Source organism: Heterodontus francisci, chromosome 18, assembly GCF_036365525.1.
Source record: "Heterodontus francisci isolate sHetFra1 chromosome 18, sHetFra1.hap1, whole genome shotgun sequence".
Lineage (NCBI taxonomy): Eukaryota > Metazoa > Chordata > Chondrichthyes > Heterodontiformes > Heterodontidae > Heterodontus > Heterodontus francisci.
Window position 1 is genome coordinate 10,453,986 of NC_090388.1, and position 21,144 is coordinate 10,475,129.

Sequence of the window (21,144 nt, forward strand, 5' to 3'; positions counted from 1 at the left end):
ATGATAATTCAAAATTAGTCTCTGCACAAAATAGTAAACACCCTTCCGAATTTTAAGATCAGCTGCAGCTTCTGTTCTCTCTCTCAGTCTTCAACCAGAACAAATGGCTGAATGATGCACATATCATCGTCTCTAAACTCCCAGGCTGGCCACAGCAAAGAAACAACAGCAACTTGCAACTATATATTGCCTTTAAAACAGTAAAACATCCCAGGGATGTTATCAAACAAAATTTGACACTAAGCCACATAAAGAGCTACTGGTGGAAATGACCAAAAGCTTGGTCAAAAAGGTAGGTTTTAAGAAGTGACTTAAGAGGTAGAAGGGTTTGGGAGGGTGGGGGAAGTCCAGAGTCTAGGGCCTTGGCAGCTGAAAATATGGCCACCTGTGATGGAGTGATTAAAATTGGGATACTGAAGAAGCCAGAATTGGAGGATTGTAAGGCTGGAGGAGTTTGTTTTATTCGTTCATGGGATTTGAGCATCACTGCCAAGGCCAACATTTATTGCTGATCCCGAATTGCCCTTGAGAAGGTGGTTTTGAGCCGCTGTCTTGAACCGCTGCAGTCCATATGGCGTAGATAGACCCAGAGTGCTGTTAGGGGGAGGACTTCCAGGATTTGGACAGAGCGATGATGGAGGAATGGTAATTTATATCCTAGTCAGAATGGTGTGCAACTTCGGGGGGCTTGCAGGTGCTAGTGTTCCCACCTGCCTACTGCCCTTGTTCTTTACTAACTAGAAGGTTGCAGGTTTGGAAGGTGCTGTCGAAGGAGCCTTGGCGAGTTGCTGCAGTGCATCTTGTAGATGGTACACACTGCTGCCAATGTGTGCCAGTGGTAAATGGGGTGCCAATAAAGGAGGCTGCTTTGGTCTGGATGGTGTCAAGTTTCTTGAATGTTGTAGCTGCATTCATCCTGGCAAGTGGAGAGTATTCCATGCATTCCTCACTTGTGCCTTGTAGATAGTGGACAGGCTTTGGGGAGTCAGGAAGTGAGTTACTCGCTGCAGAATTCCCAGCCTCTGACCCGCTCTTGTAGCCACAGTATTTATGTGGCTGCTCCAGTTTCTGATCGCTGATGAACCCCAGGATGTTGATGGTGGGGGATTCAGTGATGGTAATGCCGTTGAATGTCAAGGGGAGGTGGTTAGATTCTCTCTTGTTTGAGATGGTCAGTGCGTGGCACTTGTGTGGTGTGTATGTTACTTGCCACTTATCAGCCCAAGCCTGAATGTTGCTGCATATGGATAGGAAATGCTTCAGTATCTGAGGAATCGCCAATGGTTCTCAACTTTGTGCAATCATCAGCAAACATCCTCACTTCTGACGTTATGCTGGAGGGAGGGTCATTGATGAAGCAGCTGAAGATGGTTGGGTGTAGGATACTAACCTGAGGAACTCCTGCAGCAGTGTCCTGGGGCTGAGATGATTGGCCTCCAGCAACCACAATCATCATCCTTTGTGCTAGGTATGACTCCAACCAGATTACAGAGATAGGGAGGGGTGAGGCTGTGGAAGGATTTGAAAATGAGGGTGAGAATTTTAAAATTGAGGCATTGCTTGACAGGTAGGTCAGCGAACAAAGGGGTGATGGGTGAATGGGTCTTAGTGCGAGTTAGGACATAGGCAGCAGAGTTTTGGATTATCTCAAGTTTACAGAGGGTAGAAAGTGCGAGGCTGACCAGCAGTGCATTGGCAAGGTTGAGTCTAGAGATTACAAAGGCATGGATAAAGGGTTTCAGCAGCAGTTGAGCAGAGGTGGAGTCAGACAGCAATACGGAGATGGAAATAGACGGTCATAGTGATGGTGCAGATATGTGGTTGTATATGACACCAAGGTTGCAAACAGTCTGGTTCAGCCTCCGACATCTGCCAGGGAGCAGGATGGTGTCAGTGGTTAAGGAACAGAGTCTGTGAAAGCGAAGACACTGCCTTCAGTCTTCCCAATATTTAATTGGAGGAAATTTCTGCTTGTCTAGTACTGCATGTCGGACAGGCAGTCTGACCATTTAGAGGCAGTGAAAGAGTTGATAGAGGTGGTGGTGAGGTAGAGCTGGGTGTCATTAGTGTACATGTGGAAACTAATGCTGTGTTTTCAGATGATATCGTGAAGGGAAATATGTAGATGAGAAATAGGGGGCTATGGATTGATCCTTGAGGGACTCGAGATAACAGTGCAGGAGCAGGAAGAGAAATCATTGCAGGTGATACAACATTCTCTCATTCTGTACACTGTGCTGTCAAACCAGACTAAATATTTGAAGCACTTCCCTCCCTGTTCAGTTCAGGAGCTGTCACTACTACTTTTGGGTGGTGCTGTCCCACCCCCCCACCTTTGGGCCAGTTGTGCTGGGGTTTGGATGTACAGTGCCAGGCTTTGTTATGCAGCCTGACCCAGCTCTTGGGGAAGTTAGCAGTTGTATAGCAAATAGTGACAAACAGCTGGCATGCTTTATATCTCAAATTTTCATCCTTACCTTTAAATGCCTCCATGTCAACCCCCTGAATGCCAGTGCTGTCCATCTCCACCCATCACTTCCTCCACCTGAACCCACTATCTAACTGCCTCCACATCTGTATGCCCATCAACCTAACCAGATGCTCTGTAATTGGTGGTGATGGCAGCTGCACTTATACTGGCCCCTTTCGTGAACACTAAGATAATCGAGAACTTTAAAGCAGTACCAACCTCAATTGGTAGGTTTGAGTGATGGGGTACCTTCATCACTTAAGCTCCATTCTGGTTTGGATGATATCCCCAGATCGTCCAGCTGTCATCATTGAATGAAAGAAGAGGAAGGCAATGTAATTGGTTATCTCAGATGCTTTTAAATTCAATGAAGACAGTTGAGAGAACAGGGCTACAGCTTGTTGAGTGTATTGTGGGGTTTTTTTGAGTGTGTATATAAAATATTGCACCGTCTCCAGTAAGGTGCAATATATGTAAATGGTGCCTGCGATTACTTTGGTTGTGATGATTTTGTGCTCTGTACAGTTTAGGTGCTATCGGGGTGGAGTGCGGTTGGGGTGCTTTTGGGATTTGGGTGATCTTGGATACTTATCACCATTCCTTCATCGTCTCTACGTCAACATCCTGGAATTACCTAACCTGACTGGTCTGCAGCAGTTCATGAAGGGGGTTCACCACTACCTACTCTCAGGCAATTCGGGATTGGCCTTACCAACGATGCCGACATCCTGGAAATGAATAATGTTTGAAAAGGCTCCATGTTTGGAAATTGGATAACCTTAGATACCATCCTAATTACATAAAATTATATAGAATTAACGGCATAGAAAAAAACCATTTGGCCCATCTGATCTGGTACAGGTTTACAGGGTCTGTGCGCGTAGTTATCTGGTGCAGATTTATTTTATGAGCCGGAGAGTTGATTGCATCAGTGTGAATCTTTTGCTCACTTTTTGTTTCCTTTCAGGTGCAGACTCTCTGCTGGCATCCATTTGAAGCACAGACACTTCTCTCTGGATCATTTGACAAGTGAGATACAATTCTAGGCATTTGCATCCATTTTCTAAATTTTCTCCTCCCTCTTTAGGGTCAGTTTATCTCTGTCCTACCCAGACCAACAACACCTCACATTTACAATTCTCATCCTTGTGTTCAGCTTTCTTCATGGCCTCGCCCCTGCCTAGCTCGAACGTCCTACAGCCCTTTGAGATCTCTGCATTCCTCCTCTTTTGCATCTCTCATTCCATCTGTTCCACCATTGGTGTCTGGGCTTTCAGCTGCCTTGCCCTCAGCCCTGGAATTCTCCCCACCCCCACTCCCCAAACAAACAAACCTTTCCTCCTCTGTTTCTTTAAAGCCAACCTCTTAGACTCAGCTTTTAATTAGCCCTGCTAATATCTCTTTCTTTGGCTCAGTCAGTGTTTGCCAGATTACGTGCCTGAACATCGTTCAAAAGCATTCCATTCAAAAACAAAAACTCGTCCAGAAAGACCCATCTGTGGCTCACTTAGGAAGTTGAGCGTAATGGACTAAAAGAAGAGGCTTACAATGTAGCAAAAAATAGTAGCAAGTCTGAGGATTGGGAGTGTTTTAGAAACCAGCAAAGGGCCACCAAAAAGTTGGCAAAAAGGGAAAAAATGGAATATGAGAGGAAACTAGTCAGCAATATAAAAACAGATTGTAAGAGCTTTTATAAGTACATAAAAAGGAAGAGAGTAGAGGCAGAGACAGGAGAAATCATCATGGGGAATGAGGAAATGACAGAGGCATTGAACAAATATTTTGTGTCTGTTCTTCACAGTAGAAGACACAAGTTCCATACCAGGGGCTAAAAAGAGTGAGGACATTAAGGATATTGATATCAGTCGAGAAAAAGTATTGGAGAAACTTGAGGGACTAAAATCTGACAAGTCCCTGGGACCAGATGGCCTACATCCTAGGGTTCTAAAAGAGCTAGCTGCAGAGATAGTGGATACGCTGGCTTTGATTCAGGAATAGTCTCGTCAGATTGGAAGTTGGCAAATGTTGTGCTGCTTTTTAAGAAAGGAGGTAGAGAGAAAACTGGGAACTACAGGCCAGTTAGCCTAACATCAGCTGTTGGGAAGATGCTGGAAACTATTATTAAAGAAGTCTTAACATTGCACTTGGAAAAGCATAGTATGATTAGAACAAGTCAGCATGGTTTTACTAAAGGGAGATCCAGTTTGACAAATTTATTCGAGTTTTTTGAGGATGTAACTAGTAGGGTAGATAAAGGGGAACCAGTAGATGTTGTATACCTGGATTTTCAAAAGGCATTCAATAAGGTTCCACATGAAAGGTTAATAGGCAAGATAAGAGCTCATGGTGTTAGGGTTAATATATTAGTGTGGATAGAGGATTGGTTAACAGACAGGAAGCAGAGACTGAGCATAAATGGGGCATTTTCAAGTTGGCAGGCAGTGAGTAGTGTGGTGCCGCAGGATCAGTACTGGGGCCTCAGCTATTTACGCTATATTAATGTCTTGGATGACGAGACAGAGAGTAATGTATCTAAGTTTGCTGATGATACAAAGCTCGGTGGAAAGGTAAGCTGCGGGGAGGATGTAGAGAGGCTGCAAAGAGCTATAGATAGGTTAAGTGAGTGGGCAACAAAATGGCAAATGGAGTATAATGTAGGGAAGTGTGAAGTTGTTTACTTTGATTGTAAAAGTAGAAAATCAGAATTTTTAAAAGGTGTGAAAGTGGTAAGTGTTGATGTTGAGAGAGACTTTGGGGGGGTGGGGGGGGTGGTTACTAATACAAGGAACGCACAAAGTTATTATGCAGGTGCAGCAGTCTATTAGGAAGGCAAATGGCATGTTGGCCTTTATTGCATGGAGATTGGAGGACAGGGAAAAGAGGTCTTACTAAAAATGTACAGGTCTTTGGTGAGACTGGACCTGGATTACTGTGTGCAGTTTTGGTCTCTACATTTAAGAAAGGATATACTTGCATTGGAGGCAGTGCAGCGAAGATTTACTAGATTGGTCCATGGGATGAGGGGGTTGCCCTATGATGGGCTAAGTAAATTGGGCTGATATTCTCTGGAGTTTAGAAGAACGAGAGGCGATCTAATTGAGACGCACTAGATTCTGAAAGGGCTTGATAGGGTAGAAGCTGAGAGATTGTTCCCACTGGTCAGGGAATCTAGAACACAGGGACACAGTCTCAGGATAAGGGATCAATCATTCAGGACTGAGATGAAGAGAAATTACTTCACTCAAAGGGTTTTGAATCTTTGGAATTCTCTACCCCAGAGGGTTGTGGATGCTCCATCATTGAATACATTTAAGGCTGGGATATATTTTTGGTCTTGCAGGGAATCAAGGGATATGGGGAGCGGGCAGGAAAGTGGAATTGAAGCCCAAGATCAACCAAGATCGTATTGAATGGTGGAGCAGGCTCGCTGGGCCATATGGTCTACTTCTGCTCCTATTTCTTGTATTCTTGTGTGTTCTTAGGATGTTTTCCTATGTTAAAGGTGCTATATAAATGCAATTTTCTGTTGAACAGATTGTTACGTGTTTGGAACAGTTTAGAGACACTGTAATATGGCAATGTGCAACAGCCGATGGCACATTCCATTAACAAATGTAACAATTTCCCAGGATACATTGATCTAGGTTTATGATATTTTAATTTCTGAATTTATTTTTTTACAATTTTAAGACTTTAAATCGATCCAGCCTTTACTGTGCAATGACTGCAGAGTATTTGCCAGACTGCATGCTGTGTGTACAGAGAAACACAGACTACATGCTGCCTGTAAATCATCGTCAGCTAAATATTGGGAAGACCGAAGCCATTTCCTTCGGACCCCGCCATAACTCCATTCCCTAACCACCGACTCTGTCCTCTCCCTGGCAACTGTCTGAATCTAAACCAGACTGTTCGCAAACCTTGGTGGTGTATTTGTCCTTGATGAGTTTCTGACCATATATCCACGCCATGACTAAGACCACCTCTTTTTACCTTCATAACATGGCTCGACTGTGTCTGTCTGAGCTCAGCTGCTACTGAAACCTTCATCCATGCCTGTGTTACCTCTAGACTTGACAATTCCAACACCTACCTGGCCAGCCTTCCATAATCTTGTCATCCAAAGCTCATTGACATACATTGGCACCTCTTAAACAATGCTTCGATTTTTAAAATTTTCATCCTTGTTTTCAAATCCCTCCATGGCCTTGCCCCTCCCTATCACCGTAATTTCATTAAGCTCCACAAACCTTCCAAGAGATCTGCGCTCTTCCAATTTTGGCCTTTTGAGCAGTCCTGATTTTAATTGCTCTACCATTGGTGGCCATGCCTTCAGCTGCCAAGGCCTTAAGCCCTGGAATTCCCTCCCTAAACCTCTCCTCCTCTCTCCTCCTCTAAGACACTCCTTAAAACCTACCTCTTTGAACAAGCTTTTGATTATCTACCTGAATATCTCCTGATGTGGCCCAGTGTCAAATTTTGTTGGATTACACTCCTGTGAAATGTCTTGGGACTTTTTATTACATTAAAGATGCTATATAAATATAAGTTGTTATTGCACAGAGAAACACAGGCCGTGTGCTGGCGTACTGTTTCCACTGCTCAGATTCCCAAAATAAACATTAACTCCAAATGTTTCTCTCTAATGGGGTTTTATTGCTTAAACCTGATGCTCAAATTATTAATACAGAATCAGGATGTTTTACAGCACAGCAGAGACCATTTGACCTATTGCACCTCTTCTAATAGGCCAACCAATTTGAGTTTTGTCTGCAGCTTTAACTGTCAGAAAATCACGTTCACAGTAGCTTCACTTCCTGTAAATTTTTTTTATTACTTTTGTCTTTTGAGCCCATAATCCAGGCTGATACTCGCAGTGCAGTACTGAGGGGGTGCCATGCAGGCGGAGGGGCAGTACTGAGGGGGTGCCGTGCAGGCGGAGGGGCAGAACTGAGGGAACGATGTGCAGGCGAAGGGGCCGTACCAAGGGAATGCCGCACAGGCGGAGGAGCGGTGCTGAGGGAGCGCTGCGCAGGTGGAGGATATGTCTTTTGGATGAGACATTAAACCATGCCCCCATCTGCCCCCTCAGATGTAAAAGATGTCATGGCACTATTCAATGAAGAGCAGCAAATTCTTCCCAGAGTCCTGGCCAATATTTATCGCTCAACCAACTTCACTGAAAACAGATTATCTGGTCATTATCACATTGCTGTGTGTGGGAGCTTGCCGTGCCTTATTTTGCTGCCAAATTTCCTACATCAGAAATAGTGAGTACACTTCAGAATTACTTCATTGGCTGTAAATGCTTTGGGGCATCTTAAGGTCGTGAAAGACGGTATCAAAATGCAAGTCTGTCTTTCTCTCTGTAGCTTCCTCTTGTCTCACCCAAAGTTAAGATGAGAGCGCATCTTGCAGTCTTATGCCAATATCGCTCTTCAACAAGAACTTATTTATATTTAGATAGCACCTTTAATGTAATAAAATGTCTTGAGGCTCTTCACAGGAGCATTATAAAACAAAATATAACATTGAGCCACAAAAGGAGATCTTGGGTCAGGTGACCCAAAGCTTGGTGAAATAGGTAGGTTTTAAGAGTGTCTGAAAGGAGGAAGATGAGTTAGAAAGGCAGGGAGGTATAGGAGGGAATTTCAAAGCTTGCGTCGAGACAACTGAAGGCGCGGCCACCAGCCGTGAAGCAATTTAAAATTGAGGATGCTCAAAAGGCTAGAATTGGAGAAGTGCACATATCTCTGACGGTTGTGGAGCTTACAGAGATAGGGAGGGGAGAGGCCATGGAGGGATTTGAAAACCAGGATGAGAATTTTAAAAACAGCGTTGCTTAACTGGTGCCAATGTAGGTTAGCAAGCATAGGGGTGATGGGTGAGGGTGGGTGTCAGCTGGTACAGGGCTCAGTACAGAACCCTATTGATTGCTCACCCTCCCCTTCCTCCATAATTCTCTCGTGTATGGTGTGGATGAGACCTGGAACCTTGGTGCGTAAGGAATTGCAGGCGTCCTTTCCCGCTAGTGCCCTGAATGGTCTTGTGTTTCTCTGCAAGTTTAGGGCTGACTGTCAGAATGTAAAGCTATGATCAGAACCTTCCTTTGAATGTTCCTGCCATTGTCTATTGCAGTATTGACTCCAGCGGTTTGTGTGTACCTTGGTTATCTACAGGTCAGTCATATTGTACGACTGCCGGAGTCCGAAGGAGAGCCATCGCAGCTGGAGGTTCAGTGGGGAAGTTGAGCGAGTGAAGTGGAATCATTTTTCACCGTGTAACTTCCTGGTGAGCTTTATTCTGGTCGCAGGGTGAGATTTAATTGGTATAGAATAAGGAAGCACAGAAACTAATCCTATTCAACAGGTACAACCTGCTGCTTGTGAGGATAAGGATGAAGAATGTAGACCATGTTACCTTGGAGCACAAGGCTGTCCAAGGAGGGGGAGGAGGAGGGATAAGTGTAATGTGATAGTCATGGAATGGTTACAGCACAGAAGACCATTCGGCCCATCGTGTCCATGCTGGCTTTCTGCAAGAGCAACCCACTCCCCCGCCTTTTCCCTGTAGCCCTACAAATTTTTTTTCTTCAGATAATTATCCAATTCCCTTTTGAAAATCACGACTGAATCTGCATCCAGCACACTCATGTAGTGCATTCCAGATCCTAACCGCTCGTTGCAGCAGTTATAGGGGATTCAATAATTAAGGGGACAGGTATCTTCCTTTGTAAGCAGGATCGAGAGTCCCGTGTGATGTTGCCTTCCTGATCCAAAAGTGAGGAACATCTAAACCGGCTTGAAAGAATATTGCAGAGGATCCAGTTGTTGTGGTCCATGTTGGGGCTAACACTAGAGGGAAGAGTAAGCAAGAGGTCCTGTTTGGATGGTACCAGGGACTAGGGGCTACATTAAAGAACAGGATCTCGAGGGTTATAATCTGTGAATTATTACCTGAGCCAGATGCAAATTGATGTAGGGATAAGCAGATTAGGGAGATGAACACGTGGCTAAAGGAGTAGTGTGGGAAAAAGGGGTTCCATTTCATGGGACACTGACACCAGTACTGGGACAGGAAGAAACTGTGCCATTGGGATGGGCTCCACCTGAACCGGGCTGGCACCAGGAACTTAGCAGAAAGGATAAATAGGACGGTCACAAGGACTTTGAACTAGTGAGTTGGCAGGGGGTGCAGGTGGTGCTGAGATGGAAAAGATAGTATAGATAATAGTTTACATTGGATATACAGCTCAGAAACAGCCATTCGAGCCAACGAGTCCATGCTGGCCTTTATGCTCCATGTGAACCTCCTCCTGTCTTTCCTCACCTAAAGCTATCATCGTAACTCTTTATTCCTTCTCCTTCATATGCTTGTCTAGTCTTACCTTAAATACATCTATACTATTCACGTCAACCACTCCCTGTGGTAGCGAGTTCCACATTCTCACCACTCTGGGTAAAGAAGTTTCTTCTGAATTTCCTGTTGTATTTCTTGGTGATATATTGATGGCTTCTAGTTATGCTCTTCCCTGCAAGTGGAAGCATTCTCTCTGTTTCCGCTGTCAAAATCTGTCACAATTTTAAGACCTCTATTAGGTCACCCCTCCAGCCTTTTTCTTCAAGAGAAGAGACCCAGCCTGTTCATCCTTTCCTGACATGTATACTCTCGCATTTCTGGTGGTATCCTTCTAAATCTTCTCTGCACCCTCTCCAGTGCCTCCATATCCTTTCTATAATATGGTAACCAGAATGGCACACAGTACTCTTTAAGTGTGGTCTAACCAAGGTTCAGTACAGGTTTAGTATAACTTCCCTACTTTTCAATTCTGTCCCTTTAGAAGTAAATTATCGGGCTTGGTTTGCTTTTTTTTTTTAATGGCCTCACTAACCTGTGGTGCAACATTTAGTGATTGGTGTATTTGTACTCTCAGATCCCCACGTTCCTCAAACCCTTTCAAGAAATAAGTGACCTTCCTATTCTTCCTACCAAAATGTACTACCTCACATTTATCTGTAGAAATTATTTGCCAATTATTTGCCCATTCTGCAAGTTTATTAATACTTTCCTGTAATTTGTTGCATTCCTCCTCAGTATTGACTATCTTCCCGACCCACACCCTGCCACAAAATTTGGCATCATTGCAAATTTAGAAATTATGCTTTTGATTCCAAAGTCTGAATCGTTAATGTAAATTGTGAAAGGCAGTGCTCCCAGCACTCTTCACTGTGGAACACCACTTCCCACCTTCTGCCACTCTGAATAACTACCCTTTACTCCCACACTCTGCTTTCTATCTTGATGTCAGCTAGCAATCTATTCTGCCATTTGTCCCCTAACCTTAAAATGCATGGATGCAATCCATCCGGACCAGAGGCTATATCCTCTGAGTTTAATTAGTTTATTCAGTACATACCCCTTTTTTTATTTTAAATGCACTTATCTCATTAGTCATCTCATCATTCAATGTCATGTCCACCTGCTCTATCTCCCTGGTAAATATCAAAGTGAAATAGTTATTTAATATTCCATCTCTGTCCTTACCTGTTGTATTATCCTACCTATCCCTTAATGGGCTTATTCCCATCACAGCCTTCCTTTTTTTTTTATTGATGTGCCTGTAAAATATTTTACTATTTTGTTTTATGTTCTTTGCTGATTTAATTTCACAGCTCCTCTTTGCCTTCCTAATTGTTTTTTTGACTTCTCCCGTAATCTCTTCATATTCTCTTATTATGTGCTTCTCTGCTGTCTATTTACTTAATGTATGCCTCTTTCCTAACTCTCAATTGTGCCCTTATGTCTTTATTCATCCATGGAGTCTCATTAGTGTTTGTTCAAAAACAAACAAAAGGGAAGAGAATAGAGTAACAGTCAAAAATTGTGCTTTAGGCACTACAGGTTTAGGGAAAACTATAACCAGGAGAGAGAAATAAGAAATGTGTGAGTAAAACATTAAAGCAGCAGCACAAAATAGGGTGTGTGCCTCAAATAAGTGTTCTTTATTCAAATGCACCGAGTATAGGGAACAAATTGGATTGTTGAAAATTCAACTTGAATGGTATGACATGAATAATGAGCCAGATTTAGTGTTTTAGGTACGGCTGACTTTAATGGAATGAGACAGAGACTGTCCGCAGTAAACTGGGCATATCTACTTATGGATAAAATGACAGAAGATGATTGGAGGTGTTCAAAAAATCATTTATTGTGATACAGGGCCAGTTTATACCACTAAAGAGCAAGAATATAAGAAATGGGAGCTGGAATAGGCCATTTAATCCTTTGTGCCTGCTGCACCATTCGACAGGATCATGTCTGATCTTCGACCTCGACTCCATCTTCCCACACTATCCCTATATCCCTTAATTTCCTTAGTACCCAAAAATCTATCGACCTCTGTCTTGTGCTCTACAGCCCTGGACAACTAAAGAGGTAAGAGACGACATAAAACTAAAAGAAAAAGCATACAAAAATGCAAAAAAAGTGCAGATCCTGTCAAATGAGAAAGATTCAAGGGCAAGAAAGGGGGACAAAGCAGATAGTTAAGAGTTACAAAAAGGGATTATAAAAAGAAACTTACCAGGGATATCAAAATCAGCACACAAACATTTGCTATTACATTAGCAAAAAAGAGGGTAGTCAGGAGCAATGTGGCCCCTTGAAAACCGATATGAGACATATTGAATAATTACGGGCGGCGCAGTGGTTCGCACCGCAGCCTCACAGCTCCGGTGACCCGGGTTCAATTCTGGGTACTGCCTGTGCGGAGTTTGCAAGTTCTCCCTGTGACCGCATGGGTTTTTGCCGGGTGCTCCGGTTTCCTCCCACCGCCAAAGACCTGCAGGTGATAGGTAAATTGGCCATTGTGAATTGCCCCTAGTGTAAGTAGGTAGTAGGGAATATGGGATTACTGTAGGGTTAGTATAAATGGGTGGCTCTTTGTCGGCACAGACTCGGTGGGCCGAAGGGCCTGTTTCAGTGCTGTATCTCTAAATAAAAAATAAATTACTTTGCGTCAGTATTTGCAGCGAAGGAAGAGGTCAACATGCCAGACATTCCACAGAAACCTATTGAATCAGACACTCAACAAAATTAACTAGCAAAATAACAGTAATGGAGAAATTAATGACACAAAAGAGTGACAAATCCCCAGGACCAGCCAGTTTCCATCTCCGGGTTTTAAAAAAAAGTAGGCGAGAACATTGTAGATATCCTAACTATAATCTTGCAAATAAAAACAAGAAATGCTGGAAATACTCAGCAGGTCTGGCAGCATCTGTGGAGAGAGAAGCAGAGTTAACATTTCAGGTCAGTGACCCTTCATCGGAACGGACAAATATTAGAAACGTAAAAGGTTTTAAGTAAAGCGGGGGGTGGGACAAGAGATAACAAAAGAGAAGGTGTTGGTAGGACAAGGTCACAGAGAATAACTGACCAGAAGGTCATGGAACAAAGGCAAACGATGTGATAATAGTGTGCTGAAAGACAAAGTTAGTACAGAGAGGGTTTCAATAGACTGTAAAGCACAAAGCACTCCAAGCACGAACATTAAAAAAAAAACAAATAGAATAACCAAAGAGAAAAGAAAAAAAGAAAAAATAACTAAACATAAAAAGGGGGGGGGCACGTCGTGCTCTGAAATTATTGAACTCACTATTCAGTCAGGCAGGCTGTAGTGTGCCTAATCGGTAAATGAGATGCTGTTCCTCAAGCTTGTGTTGATGTTCGCTGGAACACTGCAGCAATCCCAGGACAGAGATGTGAGCATGAGAGTGGTGGAGTGTTGAAATGGCCAGCAACCGGAAGCTCGGGGTCATGCTTACGGACTGAGCGGAGGTGTTGCACAAATTTTTGTGCTTGGAGTACTTTGTGCTTTACAGTCAATTCACACCCTCTCTGTACTAACACTTTGTCTTTCAGCACACCATTAACATACTGTTTGCCTTTGTTCCGTGACCTGGTCAATTATTCTCTGTGACTTTGTCCTATCAACACCTCTTTGGTTATCTCTGCCCCACCCCCTGCTTTACTTATAACCTTTTACATTTCTAATATTTGTCAGTTCTGATGAAGGGTCATTGACCTGAAACTTTAACTCTGCTTCTCTCCACAGATGCTGCCAGACCTGCTGAGTATTAACAGCATTTCTTGTTTTTATTTGATTTCCAGCATCTGCAGTATTTTGCTTTCATAATCTTGCAAAGTTCTGTTGATTTGGGAATCGTTCCTTTAGATGGAAAATTGCACGTCACTTCTTTATTTACGAAAGGTAAGAGAGGGAAACCAGGGAATTATAGACAAGTTAACCGAACATGAGTTGTTAAGAAATTACTAGAGTCTATAATTAAAGATAGGTTGACCAAACATCTTGAAAAGTTTCAATTAATCAGAGAGCGCCAGCATGGATTTGTAAGGGATAGGTCATGCTTGACGAATCTGATGGAATTTTATGAACAGGTGACTAAAGTGGTGGACAGGGGATTGTCTATGGATGTTTATATGGATTTCCAGAGGTATTTGATAAAGCTCCTCATAACAGACCGTTAGTTAAAGCTGAAGCTTATGGAATTGAAGACAAAGATTTGACCTGATTAGGGAATTGGTTGAGAGGCAGGAGACAGTGTGTCAGGATAATGTAACTCTCGTTACATTATGCTATCTAGTGATGTCCTGCAAAGATCTGCATTGGGACCTCAACTATTCACTATTTATTAATGACTTAGGTGATGGGATAGAAAGTCACATATCCAAATTTGCCGACACCATAAAGATAGGCAGCAATGTAAGCAGTGTAGATGAAATTGTAAAATTGAGATGTTGATGAATTAAATGAATAGGTAAAACTGTGGCAAATGGATTTCAGTGTAGGCAAATGTGAGGTCATTCACTATGGGGCTAAAAAGGATAGAGCAGGATACTTTGTGGGGAAAAGCTAGAAATGGTGGGGATCCGGGAACACAGATCATTAAAATGTGATGAACCGGTCCAGAAAATAATCAAAAAGGCTAATAGAATGCTGGCCTTTATATGTAAAGAATTAGAATGCAAGGGGGTAGAATTCATGCTTCAGCTATGCAAAACCCCGATTAGACCACACTTGGAGTACTGATAGCAGTTAGTCACCACACCTTAGGGACGATATATAGGCTTTGAAGGGAGTGCAGTGTAGATTTACCAGTATGAAAACTGGACTCAAATGTTAAATTATGGGGAGAGATTTGTTGTATTCCCTGTTGGAATTTAGAAGGTTAAGGGGTAATTTGATTGAAATTTTCAAGATATTAAGGAGAACAGATAAGGTAGAGCGAGTGAAACTATTTCCGCTAGTTGGGGAGTCTAGAACTAGGAGGCAGAGTCTAAAAATTAGAGCTAGATTTTTCAGGTGTGAAATTAGGAAACACTTCTTCGCACAAAGGGTGGTAGAAGTTTGGAACTCCTCCTCAAAGGGAAGTTGATGCTGCATTAACTGTTAATTTTAAAACAGAGATTGATAGATTTTTGTTAACCAAAGGTATTAGCAGACTTGAGGCAAAGGCGAGCATATGGCGTTGGATTGCAGATCAGCCATGATCTCATTGAATGGCGGAACAGGCTTGAAGGACGGAGTGCTGCTATTCAACGTAAAAGGATTCTGGGGCTGCGCAGCTAAGAGTTTGATAGTTTTCTGTGTATGGTTCCTGAGTTTGATAGAAAATCCCAGACAGAGTAATTAAGGAATATTATATCCAGTTATTGTCCTTCAGTTTTCATGATTTGGTTAGAAGTTAACGCTGTGCCTTGTTCTTCCAGGCCAGCACGGAGGATGGTTTTGTGTATTGTTTGGATGCTCGATCAGAGAAACCGCTTTTCACACTCAAAGCTCATGATGGAGAGGTAACGGGTAAGAAGTGATTTATTAACCAATCGCATTTCTGAAACCACAGTCTGTTTCTCAAGCCTGCTTCCTGTTTTCCAAGCGCAATGTGACAAAACTTGCTCTTGGCCAATTTCATCTTTCCATTGTTCCTTAGACAAATGTTTTGGCCAGATCATTTTTTTACTGAACTCCAGGAAACAAGCTTTAGCTTTTTGGTCAATGAAAGTCAGTGTATCATTGGATTTACGAGACAGGGTTCCAGAGACTATCGTGAACAGTGTTCAGTGAAATCGCCTACATTTAATAGAGATATAATCTCATTGAAGTGTTTAGCAGAAGGAGAGTCCAATCATTAATCAAACCTGTCTCAATCTAGATTTTATAAAGAGAGCCTTGCATTTATATAAATCTGTGTCCTCTGGTTACCGACCAGAGTCTTTCCAGTGGAAACAGTTTCTCATTTACTCTATCAAAACCCTTTGTGTTTATGAACATTTCTATTAAATCTCTCCTTAATCTTCTCTGCTGTAATGTGAGCAACTTTGAAGTCAAATGGAGTCACTGTTGTGTGGCTGAATCTGATTACGAATTTGGGTCCAGTAATTCATGGAACAAGCAGTGACTCTAATGCTGGTCAAGGGTGGTGGGTTAAGACATGGAGAATTCCTCCTTCCTGCTCCTGTGTAACTTTGACACCTCCTCGAGTCATAGACAGGTACACAGGGTTTAGTGTCTCATCTGAAGGTCGACACCTGCAACAGTGCGGCGCTCCCTCGGCACCGCCCCTCCGATGGTGCGGCGCTCCCTCCACTGTACCGAAGTGTCTTGGGTTCCCATTCTGTTATACCAATGTAAATTGTTGAAAGTTGGTAAAGTGCAGGTTTTGTGATTCAGCTCATCATTATTATTGTCAACTCCAGGCACAGATTTACACACGTGCAGGGAGCAGAACACACTAGTGATGAAAGTAGGTGAAATTTAATGTAATGAATACAAGTGGAGGGATGTGTAACCATTAATCATTTACATATTGTAATGGTTGCGCTTGGTTTGGTACAGGCGCCCTGCCTCTCCTGGGTCCTCCCATTGGCGGCCCTCCAGAGTGGGGGCGGGGGGCTCTCGGTGCCAGTAACAGTGCTGTGGCCATTGGCAGAAAAGCTCAGGAGCTAAAGTGCCAAGAAATGGCTTAGAATTCTTGAGAAAATCCTATTACTAAATACTTGAACCATAACCCGGCAGACAGCTCAGTGCTAATGGACCTCTATATATGGACTAGATTGGCACCTGACACTGTCTTGCTGTGGGATCCTCCTGTACCCAGTTCTCCAGGAATTAACTGGTGTTCTATGACTCTAGACTTTGTTCATATTTTTAGCTTGTCTCGGCCCCTTGCGATTTGATGAGGTGGTGGAAGAGCTAACATTTGTGGTTAAAGCCTTCATAAAATTCTATTTGCTAAAACTCTACTATCTGTATATTTCTGTTACTATTATCATTGCTTTGCAAATTATATTCCGTTCCCCTCTGGCACACAGGTGGGTAAATGAGGTGGAGATGCAGATCAGCAATAATCTAACTGAATGACTGACTGTACAGTGTATATAACTGACCGAACTGTACCTCAGTTACCTGGTTCTTGGAAACAGCCATTGATAAACCATCATGAGCGTAAAATAAAATTATTTTCTTCAGGTTTAGAGCTCAGTAGCCAAATCCAAGGCTGTCTGGTAACATCGTCTTCCGATAAACATGTGAAGATCTGGGATATTTTGGGGAATAAACCCAGCTTGGTGCATTCCAGGGAGATGAAAATGGTAAGTTACTGAAAAACAGAGAATCGGGCTGAAGGTAAGATGCAGCAGAATGTATTAATGGTAGTTCGGGTGCTGCCTGTGCCACTGTTTCAGCACATTAACCACTAGCACTTTTGAGTGTCATTGTGACACTGTGGCTGCAGGTTAAGAGCTGTTAACCAGCTGCTGAATTGTGTATGTATTTTACGGTTTGTTTTCATGTGGGAGTGGATTATTTCACACTTTACAGTTTGATATTAGTGTGGCTGTCATTTCCAGTATGGAAAGCTCCCAATCTCTGCTCTTGGTGCAGTTCTAAAGTAGGTGAAACAATATCAACTTTGCTTTTTATACAGGTTCGGGGGAGTTTGTACTGGGCTGGGTGGAAGTCTAAAGTGAATGCGGGATTGGATCTGTATTTTGAATCACTGAATTAATTTGAACTGTTGTTTCAGCTCTATGACCTTGTCCCTATGTCTGTTTTCAGGGTGTAGTGTTCTGTGCAGCTTGTTGTCCAGACTTGCCATTTATCTACTCTTTTGGAGGACAGAAGGGAGGCCTGCGCACATGGGATATCAGCAATGTGTCTGCAGGTAATGGCTGGCACCAAGGACCTCGGGTTTCTAAATACAGACAGCTCACTTACCTAAAGTCAGAATGTTCATGCAGAATATTCTTCAGTTATTTGACAATAAATACAAAAATAATTTCTACAGTTGAGGAATCAATTTTGTTGGGCATTAATTTAAAATTATCACCAAGTGAGAAGAGAGGCTAGGAAAAACTTCTCTACATAGAGGGTTGTTGGAGCATGGAATGCTTTGTCACAGGTAGTGGTTGAGGCAGAGACCATTGCATCTTTGAAGGGAAAAATGTATAAATATTTGAATAAGGGGAAGATACAGGAGTAAGGGGAGAACAGTGAGGTTAGTTTTTGATTGTTCTAGCACAGACACGATAGGCCCTATGGTCATCTTCTGTGCTGTAAACTTTGGTTCTGTAGATCAACTTTTTAAGGAAGCTGAATCAGTAAAGTAGTATCACGTAAAGAGTGCAATAATGTTTTTGATAACCAATTAGCTAGGGGAGGATGTGAGTGTTAAATCAGGCAAAACTGTTTCCTGTGGCAGAAGGGTCAGTAACCGGAGGATTTAAGGTGATTGGCGAAAGAACTAGAGATGGGATGTGTTACCTGGAATACGCTGTCTGATAGGACAGTGGAAGCAGATTCAATAGTAACTTTCAATAGGGAATTGGATAAATACTTGGGAAAAACTACAGGACTGGGGAGAAAGCAGGGGAGTAGCATTAATTGGATAGCTCCACCAAAGAACTGGCACAGGCATGATGGGCTGAATAGCCTTCCTGTGTTGTATCATTCAATGATTGATTCTATGGTATTGAAAGAGGTGCTTGTTCAGTTGCTGGGTGATTGGAAAGCTGTGTTATAACTCGGCTGGAGAAAATTCACACTAAGATGCTATGTGTGAAGCTTTTCCTTCACAGTTCAACATTTTGAGAACTTCTGGTCTTTCAATTGTCACATGTAAGAGTTGGGATTTGATTTGGATAGAATTCTTGACTCCCCCACATTCTAGATTTCATGCATTGAACATTGAAACACTCAGCATCTGATGCTGCAGGCAAGTTCAGTGCTGAAGTGTTCATTGTAATTTGTGTTGGAAGATGGTTGTGTTCAAGTTGGCACAAAGGCCTGTCCTGGCCTACTGTTGTGTTCAAATATCACCTTCCTCAGAAACATTCAGCCGTGGCTCAGTTCATAGCAGTCATGCCTCTGAGTGGGTTCAAACCCCACCCTAGGATGAGTGTTCGAGTGAAAAATGTTAAACCAAGGCCCTGTCTGCCCCCTCAGGTGGCTGTAAAAGATCCCATGACACTATTTTGAAGAAGAGCAGCGGAGTTCTCTCTGGTGTCCTGGCCAATATTTATCTGTCAGTCGACATCACTAAAACAGATTATCTATTGTGGGAGCTTGCTGTGCACAAACCGGCTGCCATGTTTCCTACATTACGAAAATTCCTACACTTCAAAAGTACTTCATTGACTGTAAAGCGCTTTGGGACGTCTGGTGCTTATGCAACGTGTTGTATAAATGCAAGTCTTTTAACATTGGCTGATGTTCAGAACTGCAGATGCTTTGGAACAGAATTCTGTGATGTTTAGCACCCTGTTGTCCAGTCCTCTCCCCTCATTCCTTCCCTGTTTATGAACCTTACTCTGACTGATATGTGCAAAGTGTTTCTTTGTTCCAAAGTCTTTAGACACACTGAAGTTTAATTCCTCTCTTTTCCTTGTTTGTGCTACTGTGATGGTTTTTCAGTGAACGTGGCATTTGGATCTCGTGAAAGATTACAGGTAGCTGCACCCTGTTCATCGGTTACTGGCCCTGTTGCCAGCAGCATGACAGAGAATGCAATGGAGTCCTAGTCTGAAAGATGCAGACACTTCCAGCAACAGCAGATAGTTACTTACAGCTTTTCAATTCCATTGTTAAGTTGTAGATGGCCTCAAAGACTTGATCATAACCGAGGAAAGATAATGCTGACTGAATTTTAAGTCTTATTACATTGTATAAAATTACTGAGCAGGTATCCTGTCTCGTGTAATGCTATAGTACTTGTGCAATAAAGTTGGATGATGCTTTTCCTGTGCGCGTGATTTTTGTAGTTTCACACTGCCAGAAAGCAACGATAAGATTCCTGTGTGAACTGTTGTAAGGAATCGCTGATCAACACTTTCCAAACTGGTTCACTGGCAATTCACAGATATGATGCTTGGGCAACCCATTTCTACATACTGAGAGGAAGTACAATTGCAATTTGTATACAAACATGTTTAGCACTTTGTTACGTTCAGACTTTTAGAATCAACCATTTTTATTAATGTTTCTTGCATAAAAAAACATATGACTGGGAACAGTGAAGATTACTGGGTCAAAGAAAATGGGCAACTGGCCTGAGCAGCTTAGAGCCATTGGTGAAATGAAGGTACCTGGTGTCGAAGGGAATGTGGCCAGATGGATTGGAAGTTGGTTAAAGAGCGGGGAGAGTTGTTCCCTAAAGGGCAGAGTTGGGACAGTTGTACTCCCTAATACACTTCCAGTCCCACTTGCTGTTCTAACAACTTTTGGTCACCTTTTACAAATCACTGGCTAGATGTCAGCTGGAGTCTTGAGTCCACTGTTGGTTCCCACACTTGAGGAAGGATGTCAAAGCCTTTGAGGGTGTAAAGGAGATTCACTAGAATGCATAAGGAATGAGGGACTTCAGTTATATGGAGAAGCTGGGGTTGTTCTGTTTAGAGTAGGGAAGGTTATGGGGGGTTTTAATAGAGGTGTTAAAAATTATGAGGCGATTTGATAGAGTAGATACAGAGAAAGGGTTTCCAGTGGCAGAACCATTGGTAATGAGAGGATACAGATTTAAGGTAATTTTCAAAATATCCAGGGAGGAGATGAGTTTTTTTTTTACACTTCTGATCGGGAATGCACTGCCAGAAAGGGTGGTGGAAGCAGATTCAATAGTAACTCAACATGAAAAGGTAAAACCTACATCTTGGACCAAGCTTTTGGCCACCTGTTCTAATATCTCTGTGGCTCGTTTGATGCTTCTGTGAAGAACATTGGAATGTTAAGTTAAAGGGATGTTGTAAATACTGCTGCTTGATGAGAAATTTGCAAGGCTGTGGGGAACGAACAGGGGAAATGGGGCTTATTGGATAGCTCTTTCAAAGAGCTGGCACAGGCAGAGTGGGCAGAATGGCCTCCTTTTTGTGCTGTATCATTCATCCAAAAGTGCTTTAGACATGCAACAAAAAAATGGATGCAAAACTGAAGAGATATTGGCAGCCACTAAAAGCTTGGCCAAGAGATGGGTTTTAATGAAGGTCTTAAATGGAGAGTGGGAGGGGATTTTGGGGTGTAGGGCCTGAGTACCTGAAGGTGTTGGTGGTATGTGTGTATAACAGGTTGTGGTAAATGTACAATAACAACTTGCATTTAT

General features: G+C 42.7%; 1 protein-coding gene across 2 annotated transcripts in view; it reads left to right on the forward strand.

The window, feature by feature from the left end:
• The window catches only part of pwp1 (PWP1 homolog, endonuclein), a 62,526-nt gene extending 42,738 nt beyond the window's left edge, over positions 1–19,788 (forward strand). For both annotated transcript variants that reach the window (XM_068050223.1, XM_068050224.1), the window contains exons 10-15: positions 3,438–3,499; positions 8,650–8,761; positions 15,263–15,353; positions 17,022–17,143; positions 17,610–17,715; positions 19,464–19,788. In XM_068050223.1, coding sequence (XP_067906324.1) covers positions 3,438–3,499; positions 8,650–8,761; positions 15,263–15,353; positions 17,022–17,143; positions 17,610–17,715; positions 19,464–19,570 — 600 coding nt within the window. In that variant the 3' untranslated portion in view covers positions 19,571–19,788. The remainder of the gene's footprint in view (positions 1–3,437; positions 3,500–8,649; positions 8,762–15,262; positions 15,354–17,021; positions 17,144–17,609; positions 17,716–19,463) is intronic.
• Positions 19,789–21,144: the final 1,356 nt, after the last annotated feature.